Here is a 12,127-nt window from a genome sequence, read left to right as displayed (position 1 = left end):
AACTGAGTCGTAGACCTTTTTAAAATCCACAAATTTACACACAATGTTGTTACTAGAAATCCTTTGGTGCCTAAGGATAGGTTTTAAATTAAGAATTTATTCCAGTCAGGATCTGTTTGGGCTAAAGTCTGCTTGGTATTCACCAACTTTAGGTTCTAACTGTACTTGGGATCAATCAAGCAAACACTGCAAGAGAATTTTGTATATGACCAGGAGAAGAGAGATTCTTCGGTAAATATTAATATTGGTTCAATGCCCATTTTATGCAATTGATGAATTAGGGCAATTTTCCAGTCCTTAGGCATTTTCTCAGCTTGCCAGACATGTCCAATCAGTTGGGTAATCTCTCATTTAGTGTTAGGGCCAACTGATTTTAGTAGTTCTGCAATTATACCATTTTCTCCAGATGTTTTATTGTTTTTTAGTCTCTTAATTTGTTTAGTTATTTTGATTTTCTCAAGTTTTTTTAGAGTTAGGGTTGGAGGGGTTAGTTTGTGATAGTTGGAATCTACTCGCAGATTCTGGACAGTTAATACTTTTTCCAAAATATTAGCAAGTACCTTACCATTTTCCTGATTATTATGAGCCTAACTGCAATTTTCATTTTTGAAGCAAAGACTTTGAGGTTGGTAACTGGGTAGTTTTGTTTTGAATGTTTTTATAAAAGTTTCTTTTATTGCTCTTTTGGAATTCTTTTTCAATTTCTAACATTTCGGCATTTTCATAGTTTCTTTCAGTCTGTTTGATTAATTTAGATGTTTCTTTTCTTACAGGTAGAATGCTGTTGTACATATTTTCAGTTTGTTACTAATCCAATTTCTGAATGGCTGTTTCACAATCCATGTTCCTCCAAGGGTGTTTTTGTTTCTTTCAAAATGGAATAAAATTTTGTGCTGTTTTGATGAACTTTTCTTTTAGCCTTTACCAACTGTTGGATTGTTTTTTTTGTCACGTTTGCTTGTTAAAGTTAGGTTAGGGTTATTTTAGCAGTGCCAAATTTTGGGATAACATTTTTTTTTTCTTTCAAAGAGTTTTTGGGGTCAAGGTTGAGGTTTTACTTTTATTCATGTTAAATAATGGTCAGAATCAGTATTAGTCCCTTTCCTAAAGTGAACATTTAAAATTTGTCATTAGGATATGAAATTGCTATATGATCAATTTGAAATTCCCCAATGAATGTATTGGATGGCCACAAATTTTTGTTTAGAAGGAGTCTTTTTTGAATGTATTGATAGATTTCAAGGTTAAAATTTTTGCATGTTTCAACAAGTTTGGCCATTTTGGTTTATCTATTTATGCACAGGAAATCCACCCACCGTTTTCTTATATTATCTCTCTTTACCTAATCGAACATTGAAATCACTGTTATAATATTAAAAAGTTTGAGGGAATTTTCGAGATGCTTTCTGACATTTCCCAAGCTCCATTAACTTCTTCATGTTTTTTACAGTTATCCTCATTGACTGACATATGGGCAGTAATTAAAGTGTATGCTTTATTTGTGCATTTAAGATAAACTGTACTTAAGTCTATTATTAATGGGTTCTACCTTCATTACTGAATTTAAAATATTTTTGGAGACTACTAAATCAACTCCCAGATGTTGTTTATTATTAAGTATTCTTTTATCAGTTTTACTTTTTAAAAGTCAATAACTGCCAAGATTCATGGTGTTATTGTCCTACATTCTTGTTTCTTGAAGTGCCAAAGTTTGAATCTTCCATTCTTTTAATATATCTCCCAATTTATGAAGTTTACTTGGTTGGAAAAGTGTTTGTATGTTACGTGCTGCAAAAAATTTGTTTGGTTTGATTTTAAGATGTCCAGAGGACTCCAAGTTCTGCTGTTGAATCTCACTGCATTTTAACAAGGCTGCCCCGGAATCTGAAAGAGCAGTTGTGCCAGTGATACTGGTGGTGGATTGACCACCTGGGGTAATATTGTCATGATCCATACAATGCCCTAGGCAAGGTCAGCTTCTTAGACTTTTAGTTACAGAGTCTTGAAGTCTTGACTATTAATATTATAAAACAACTACACTCATTGACAGATGTAACTGCAAGAAGTTATATAATTTCTGTAGACAGTAGTATTTAAGAGAAAACATTTTGTTCTTTTGAGAGCCATGTTTGAGCAAGTTGGTGTCAGGCTAGAGCATAATTTGCATTTCTTGTTTTATTTCCTTATTTATTTTAAATTCAACAGACCTTGGGTACATAGCAACAGTCACAAATAACCATACAAAAGACAACATATTTATTGGCAAAATCTGTTGACTGAGAACCTGTACTCAAAGAAGTATGTGTGACCATTACACTCCCACAACTAGGGATTATGGTAAGAGATTAGGGCACTTACAAACGCATTGTCTCACTCAGTATTTAAATCATGTAAGACAGAAAAACAATAAGCACTGCACAGTGGTTTGCACAATGTGTGTGTAGATGCAGGTGATGATAGTAAAGCACATATACAAAATTTAACAGTCAGCCAACTGGTTGCACACAACTCTTTTTTTTTTAAAAAAAGAACACATTAACCAGGTTTCAGGTTTTGTTAGCTCTAAGACTATTTTCATCAGAATGGTAAAAGTTACCTAGAAAATTATACAAGGTACAGGTAATATACATGAAATAGTTACATACGTGGAAATTTTCAAATAAAAAACAGGAAACTGTACTTACATGAACTCGCATGACAACTTTTGAATTTTTCAGCAATAGTGCTATCGTCAAATGACATGGTTTTGTTCCAAGAGTCAAGAGTATAGGTAATAATAAAAAAGATGGACACTTGTAAGAGTAATACAATCATAGTTGCAAGTGGCGGCACAAGTTAACTGCTGTAGCCAGCTAAGACCAGCACACACACAGCCCAAGAGGCATCAGAGTAAATGGCATGTACACTGATACTGCCATGAGATGCACACGAGGATCAGTAGTGCCATCTAGTAACAAAACAGCAAACTTATAAACATCTACGACAAGAGCAAAATTACACAGCTGTAGGTATATATTAGTAACTGTTCCCCATAATCCTGTTATTAATGATAAAAAATAATTAAAGCCATTAATAATAAAGTTAAAGTAAATAATGCTTTAATAATGAAGTCTGATAAAGGGAATGCCATTGTCATTGCTAACAAGCTAGAATAAGTTACGAAAACCTTGGAGTTTTTTTAGGAAAGTGATATTTCTGAGCTTCATGAGGATCCCACCTCTGTTTTGCAAAAGTAAATCACAGCCACAGTTAACGATCACAAATTTTTACTTAAACCTTACCAAAAAAGGCAGTTGATTAACATGACCTCTCAAGCTCCAATGTAATGTGTATAATTTAAAGTTCATACATTAGTACATCCTGTACATTCCATTTCGAATAGTAGGAATAGTGCCTACCATGACCTAGCTATCTGCATGACAACTTGAAAAAAATCTTTGTTTTCCAGAATAATTATTCTATCTCCAACAGTCAAAACTAAGTCAATAAAATTAGAGACATACATTGTGATCAAGGTGCTATGTTAATTTCTTTCGACATCAAAAATCTCTATGCAAATGTGGCAGCCAAAACAGTGTTAGACATAGTAGTAAAAAATTTACAGCACTTCAAAAAAGATATTTCAGATGAACAAATTACTGATTTCATGAATTTGCTTCAAATTGTAGTTAAATATAATTATTTAAATTTCAATTGGGTGTTATATCAACAACTTGATGGTCATGCAATGGGAAATCCATTTGCAGGAATCCTAGCAGACATTTTTATGAATTCCCTACAAGGAAAAAAAAAATTTTTTTTTTTTTATTTTTCAGCTGTTGCCTTAGGCATTATATCATATTCTAGATATGTTGACAATATTCTGATTATTTATAGAGGACCAAACAATGGGACTGATCACCTATTCAAAATCTTCAATGAACTTCATGAAAAAATTACTGCCACCTGCAAGCTTGAAAACAAATTCCAGCAATTACACTACTTAGACCTTACTCCGACAATAGTAGATGATAAAATTTCCTTTAATATCTTCCACAAAGAAACTTCCACTGATCAAATAGCACCTTTTACTTCAATAAACCCCCAGTCTAAAAAGAAGCCTTTTTTCATTCACCTGGTCTTAGAGCTATTTCTATTCCCTTATCCGATTAACATCTTGAAGCAGAAATAAATCTGATCAAAACTGTTGCAGTTAATAATGGCTATGAACCCAACATAGTAAGTAACATTTTTCATAATAAAATGAAGAACAGTATCACCACTCTGGGTGTTTCCACTAATAACTGAAATTAAAAATTTTATTTCTATATCATTTCTTGGACCTGTCTCTTACATAATACAATGTCTTCTGCAAAACAAATAAGATTGCAAAGTAGCTTTTTCCACCAACAATTCTCTAAAAAATAATTTTATTCACAGTCTGGATTCAACATAGTCTCATTCACAAGTCAGGAGTTCATAAAATCACCTGTGACTCTTGTCTGGCCTATTTCATAGGACAGACAGGGATAGCTATACCTGTAAGATCTAGACAACATCTTCTAGGAAAAAAAGTTACTAATATTCGCAATTCATCCATTGCTGATTGCTTGTTAATCACAGGCCATAAATCCATGGAAGTGTAAGATGTCAGTATCCTACAGTCTGAGAAAAAAAGATCTCCGACTCAATATCCTAGAAGAGCTGGAAATTTTCAAACACCTGTCGTATAAAGACAGTTTTATTCTTAATAAACAACTGCAGTTGTTTAACAAAATCTTCTTTCAAGGTTTAGAGCCGTAACTTAGAACTGGTTAATTTTTGGAATTTTTCCTCACAGTAGCATCACAATTGTCGGTTTTCCTTATTTGACTGTCATTGTAAGCCTTTATTTTAAGCTTTTATTTTAAAACTACCTTCCATAAGGTTAATTTACTATTTTTGAACTTCCATTTTGCCTATTAACTGGGTACTATATGGCACTAATGTATACCTACAGCTACGTAATTTTGCTCTAATCGCAGATGTTTATAAGTCTGCTGCTTTGTTACTGGATAGTGCTACCAATCTTTTGTCCATCTCATGGCAGTGTCAGCTTACATGCCATTTAGTCTGATGCCTCTTGTGCTGTGTATGTGCTGGTCTTAGCAAGCTACAGCAGTTAACTTGTGCCACCACTTGCAACTATGATTATATTACTCTGATAACTGTCTGTCTTTGTTATTATGACCTATATTCTTGACTCATGGAACAAAATCATGTCATTTGATGATACCACTATTGATGCAAATTTAAAAGTTGTCATGTGAGTTCATATAAGTACAGTTTTCTATATAATTTTATAGGTAATTTTTACCCTTCTGTTGAAGATGGTCTTAGAGTTATCGAAACCTGATTAATGTGATTTTTTTAAAGTTGTGTGCAACTGGTTCGCTGACTGTTACATTTTATATATTTGCATTACGTTTGCTGAGTGTACAGCCAAAAAATGTTTAAAATATCAAGTAAAGCATATTTTGGAGATGATTATTTTAAATGTTCAGTAATTTTGTTGTGGCTCATACAGTTGAGACACTTTGCCTTGTACTGACAGTAGAGTAACAATTGTGTTTAAAAGTTTGTGCTTTCATGTGATAAATTTCTGTAATTACACTGTCAAACCAACTTTTTCTGGGTTTCTATAATGTCAAGTACATTCATTAATAATTGCTACTTTAAATCAACAGTGAGTAGCAACACACACACACACACACACACACACACACACACACACACACACACACACACACATTCTTTGTTTCTTAAACAGTGGGTGGATTATGTGAAAGAGCACAAACCAAAAATCGAAGAAGTTGTAAGTGAAAGAGAGAGAGAATACAGATGACAATGAACATACAGTATGGTGAACATTAGGTATCTAGTATCAAGTATCTTAAAGTGGAATGCACAACTTACAATTATGTTTTGATAATGAGTTCAACACTTACAACTGAAGCACAGGGAGTAGCAAGTGAGATAGCAAACATGTAAAATAAGAAAGCAGTAAGTGATAATTCAATATACGAGGAAACAATAATACTAAAGAATAAATCGACAATACAGGTGACTTTCTGATGGCAGCAGTGAACCCATTCCCAAGGAAACAAGGATGTAAAACATATAGAAGACAGGATAATGGATTAATGACACAATATCACGAAAAATATCATAATATAACCAGAATTTTTAAAATGATAAAAAAAAAATCACAAAAATAGGAAATTTACTTTTCCAATCTAATAGGTATTTTAGATCACTCAGCAGATGATCCAGAATGTTTGGGGATCACAATTCTCTTCTTTACAAGATAAAATCAATCACAAAAAAGAGTAATAAATTAAGTTCATTGTTCTCTCATCTATTGTTACAATTATTGAGATTTCATTTCTTTTCTTACTATCCACATGACAGTATACAAAAACAGTCAACATGAGCTAATTTAAACATTTGTTAATGTACAAGATTCGAACACTGCTGACCCTAGACTGTATTTCCTGCAGTTCAAATTATTCACATGTTTCATTTATTACATTTTTTATTGTTAATGCCTCTGTTCACGGATGCAATTTAGTGTACATTTTTTTAGCTAAAAGGGAATCATCCAGCATAAAATCACTTAATTCATTACAAGCTATGTTACTACTTCCTCTGATGGTTTGTAGGCATTAGGATAGATTGTAATCGCTATGTGAACAAGAAGTAACAGTACAGAATCACTGTATTAACTGGACATTCGTATAAAATTTTCTGTATTCCTCTGTAGCACCACATTTCAAAAGCTTGCATTCTCTTCTTGCCTGTAATTTGTATCATCTATATTTCATTTCGATAATAGACTACACTCCAGATGAAATCCTTCAGAAAATATTTCCAATTTAAATTTATATTCAATGTGAACAACTTTTTCCTTTCTTTTTCAGAAGTGCTTTCTTGCTATTTCTATCTATCTATCTATCTATTTTATTTATTTATTTTATTTATTGGTTATTTCTTCCCCCATGAACCATGGACCTTGCCGTTGGTGGGGAGGCTTGCGTGCCTCAGCGATACAGATGGCCGTACCGTAGGTGCAACCACAACGGAGGGGTATCTGTTGAGAGGCCAGACAAACATATGGTTCCTGAAGAGGGGCAGCAGCCTTTTCAGTAGTTGCAGGGGCAACAGTCTGGATGATTGACTGATCTGGCCTTGTAACATTAACCAAAACGGCCTTGCTGTGCTGGTACTGCGAACGGCTGAAAGCAAGGGGAAACTACAGCCGTAATTTTTCCCGAGAGCATGCAGCTTTACTGTATGATTAAATGATGATGGCGTCCTCTTGGGTAAAATATTCCGGAGGTAAAATAGTCCCCCATTCGGATCTCCGGGCGGGGACTACTCAAGAGGACGTCGTTATCAGGAGAAAGAAAACTGGCATTCTATGGATCGGAGTGTGGAATGTCAGATCCCTTAATCGGGCAGGTAGGTTAGAAAATTTAAAAAGGGAAATGGATAGGTTAAAGTTAGATATAGTGGGAATTAGTGAAGTTCGGTGGCAGGAGGAACAAGACTTTTGGTCAGGTGATTACAGGGTTATAAATACAAAATCAAATAGGGGTAATGCAGGAGTAGGATTAATAATGAATAAAAAAATAGGAGAGCGGGTTAGCTACTACAAACAGCATAGTGAACGCATTATTGTGGCCAAGATAGACACAAAGCCCATGCCTACTACAGTAGTACAAGTTTATATGCCAACTAGCTCTGCAGATGATGAAGAAATTGATGAAATGTATGACGAGATAAAAGAAATTATTCAGGTAGTGAAGGGAGACGAAAATTTAATAGTCATGGGTGACTGGAATTCGTCAGTAGGAAAAGGGAGAGAAGGAAACATATTAGGTGAATATGGACTGGGGGGAAGAAATGAAAGAGGAAGCCGCCTTGTAGAATTTTGCACAGAGCATAAATTAATCATAGCTAACACTTGGTTCAAGAATCATAAAAGAAGGTTGTATACCTGGAAGAATCCTGGAGATACTAATAGGTATCAGATAGATTATATAATGGTAAGACAGAGATTTAGGAACCAGGTTTTAAATTGTAAAACATTTCCAGGGGCAGATGTGGATTCTGACCACAATCTATTGGTTATGAACTGCAGATTGAAACTGAAGAAACTGCAAAAAGGTGGGAATTTAAGGAGATGGGACCTGGATAAACTGAAAGAACCAGAGGTTGTAGAGAGTTTCAGGGAGAGCATAAGGGAACAATTGACAGGAATAGGGGAAATAAATACAGTAGAAGAAGAATGGGTAGCTCTGAGGGATGAAGTAGTGAAGGCAGCAGAGGATCAAGTAGGTAAAAAGACGAGGGCTAATAGAAATCCTTGGGTAACAGAAGAAATATTGAATTTAATTGATGAAAGGAGAAAATATAAAAATGCAGTAAATGAATCAGGCAAAAGGGAATACAAACGTCTCAAAAATGAGATCGACAGAAAGTGCAAAATGGCTAAGCAGGGATGGCTAGAGGACAAATGTAAGGATGTAGAGGCTTGTCTCACCAGGGGTAAGATAGATACTGCGTACAGGAGAGCCACTTGTATGAATATCAAGAGCTCAGATGGAAACCCAGTTCTAAGCAAAGAACGGAAAGCAGAAAGGTGGAAGGAGTACATAGAGGGTCTATACAAGGGCGATGTACTTCAGGGCAATATTATGGAAATGTAAGAGGATGTAGATGAAGATGAAGTGGGAGATATGATACTGCGTGAAGAGTTTAACAGGGCACTGAAAGACCTGAGTCGAAACAAGGCCCCGGGAGTAGACAACATTCCATTAGAACTACTGATGGTCTTGGGAGAGCCAGTCATGACAAAACTCTACCATCTGGTGAGCAAGATGTATGAGACAGGCGAAATACCCACAGATTTCAAGAAGAATATAATAATTCCAATACCAAAGAAAGCAGGTGTTGACAGATGTGAAAATTACCGAACTATCAGTTTAATAAGTCACAGCTGCAAAATACTAACGCGAATTCTTTACAGACGAATGGAAAAACTGGTAGAAGCGAACCTCGGGGAAGATCAGTTTGGATTCCGTAGAAATGTTGGAACACGTGAGGCAATACTAACCTTACGACTTATCTTAGAAGAAAGATTAAGAAAAGGCAAACCTACGTTTCTAGCATTTGTAGACTTAGAGAAAGCTTTTGACAATGTTAACTGGAATACTCTCTTTCAAATTCTGAAGGTGGCAGGGGTAAAATACAGGGAGCGAAAGGCTATTTACAATTTGTACAGAAACCAGATGGCAGTTATAAGAGTCAAGGGGCATGAAAGGGAAGCAGTGGTTGGGAAAGGAGTGAGACAGGGTTGTAGCCTCTCCCCGATGTTGTTCAATCTGTATATTGAGCAAGCAGTAAAGGAAACAAAAGAAAAATTCGGAGTAGGTATTAAAATTCATGGAGAAGAAGTAAAAACTTTGAGGTTCGCCGATGACATTGTAATTCTGTCAGAGACAGCAAAGGACTTGGAAGAGCAGTTGAACGGAATGGACAGTGTCTTGAAAGGAGGATATAAGATGAACATCAACAAAAGCAAAACGAGGATAATGGAATGTAGTCAAATTAAATCGGGTGATGCTGAGGGAATTAGATTAGGAAATGAGACACTTAAAGTAGTAAAGGAGTTTTGCTATTTAGGGAGTAAAATAACTGATGATGGTCGAAGTAGAGAGGATATAAAATGTAGACTGGCAATGGCAAGGAAATCTTTTCTGAAGAAGAGAAATTTGTTAATATCAAGTATAGATTTAAGTGTCAGGAAGTCGTTTCTGAAAGTATTTGTATGGAGTGTAGCCATGTATGGAAGTGAAACATGGACGATAACCAGTTTGGACAAGAAGAGAATAGAAGCTTTCGAAATGTGGTGCTACAGAAGAATGCTGAAGATAAGGTGGGTAGATCACGTAACTAATGAGGAGGTATTGAATAGGATTGGGGAGAAGAGAAGTTTGTGGCACAACTTGACTAGAAGAAGGGATCGGTTAGTAGGACATGTTTTGAGGCATCAAGGGATCACAAATTTTACATTGGAGGGCAGCGTGGAGGGTAAAAATCGTAGAGGGAGACCAAGAGATCAATACACTAAGCAGATTCAGAAGGATGTAGGTTGCAGTAGGTACTGGGAGATGAAGAAGCTTGCACAGGATAGAGTAGCATGGAGAGCTGCGTCAAACCAGTCTCAGGACTGAAGACAACAACAACAACAACATTGGTTATTTAGCCTGACCTGATTAGGGCCGTAAGGCCTTCTCTTATATCGGACCAGGAAATCTGTAGCCATACCTCAAATGCGTATTCCTTTTCATTCTGTGATGTGCTTGTGTGAGAATGCTGTACACATGAAGCTGACACAACATTCACTGGGCCAGCAGTGTGTGAATGAGCAGGACACCTACACCTGAAAGAAAAAAGTTAAAAGTTGTAAGAAAATGAGAGCTATTTTGCAGCTTTTAGGCAAAATTGTGGCAGACTACTTAAGAGTTATATTACATTCAAGGATGTTTAGAAGTTAGCAGATATAGAATGTAGAACATTCAGTAAGAAGTTCGTGAGAGAGAGATGTAGAACTTTTTGAATCACATTCTGATGACAAGTTGAACAGTTACAAAATTTTATCTCGGTGCACGTGTCAACTGGTTATCAAGTAGTAATAACTATTTCAGACATTAAAGGTACAGTACAGTAAACTCTGATTAACCATAAAAGAGTAACTGAAAAGTATAATGTTCAATGCTTGCTGAGAATTTTTTTCTGGCCCATTGGAAGTCAGCAAACAATTGGCTGTTGATAACAAACCCACTAAACTTGTTGCCAAGTTTACCTTTTCTGTTTGTACATTTCTATGATTGAAGATGTAGATACTGAGAGATTGAACAGAATACAAGGTACGATAAGTCCAGCTCTAAACAAAAAACATTTGAGGAAGCAAACATTGCTGAAATTTTACAGTGTAAGTTGTTGTAACATTGATCCTTAGGAAAAAATGGGCAGTGCAGTAGATAGATGATGACATTGGCAAACATAAGCACCTGCAAAACAGGATACTTTGTGTTTCTTCACTTTTCAGAAGTATTATTCAATTGCACATTTTGACTGATTCTTTTAGTTGGTATCCAACAGATGCTCATACTTTCTCCTCAGATTTTTAATTTTCAGTGGCAATCTGACAATCCCAGTATATAAATAAAAAATCTGTAGTGGGATTTTCTATTTTTATTTACTAACTTGTATGTAAGATACATACTGGATGAAGTCATGTAAGTATACACTTCAAATCATTAAAAAGTGGAAAGAATAAAGATTATTCATCTATATCAGTAGTGAATGGAGCAAAGAGAAGTTGTCAAGTTAAAAATGAAGTCCAAATCTATTGCAATCAGTAGCGCCTGCATAGATCAACTCAGTGGTGCCTGCATAGACCAACAATTACAAGACTGTGCTTGTGAACTACTGCTGTGTGATCTGCCTATGTTTCTTTGAAATGCCATTCATTCACACAAGTGCCCCCCCCCCCCCTCCCCATTAATAATGTAGAATCCGTAAATCCACAACTCCCGTGGATGTAGGCTGCTTATTTTGAGATCACTGAGGTTGCAGGTTCATGGGTGTACTTTACATCTGATGTGGTCTTAACTCATTTACACCATATAGGACTAATGTGGGACATTGAACATATACAGAGAAGGGCAGCACGAATGGTCACTGGTTTGTTTAATCCGTTTGAGAATGTCACAGAGGTACTGAAGGAACTAAAATGGCAGACTCTTGAAGAGAGGCAAACTATCCTGAGAAAGTGTATTAATAAAGTTCCAAGAATTGGCTTTAACTCATTACTCTAGGAATATACTACAACCCCTCACATATCACTCATATAGGTATTATGAAGATAAGATCAGAATAATTGCTGCACACACAGAGGCATTCAAAAATCATTCTTCCCACATTCCATATGTGAATGGATAAGGAAGAAACCCTAATAACTGGTACAATGGGATTTACCATCTGTCATGCACCTCATGGTGGTTTGCAGAGTACAAATGTAGCTGTAGATGTAAATAAC

General features: G+C 35.6%; 1 protein-coding gene across 1 annotated transcript in view; it reads right to left on the bottom strand.

Annotated features, from left to right (window-relative positions):
• Window positions 1-12,127, bottom strand: part of LOC126201874 (probable hydroxyacid-oxoacid transhydrogenase, mitochondrial) — a 62,208-nt gene that overhangs the window by 42,287 nt on the left and 7,794 nt on the right. The window contains exon 2 of the mRNA XM_049936819.1: window positions 10,351-10,465. Coding sequence (XP_049792776.1) covers window positions 10,351-10,465 — 115 coding nt within the window. The remainder of the gene's footprint in view (window positions 1-10,350; window positions 10,466-12,127) is intronic.

The sequence above is a fragment of the Schistocerca nitens genome, chromosome 1 (assembly GCF_023898315.1).
Source record: "Schistocerca nitens isolate TAMUIC-IGC-003100 chromosome 1, iqSchNite1.1, whole genome shotgun sequence".
NCBI classification, from domain to species: Eukaryota; Metazoa; Arthropoda; class Insecta; order Orthoptera; family Acrididae; genus Schistocerca; species Schistocerca nitens.
Note: the sequence above shows the minus strand (reverse complement) of the source record. Positions and strands in the feature narration are given on the sequence as shown.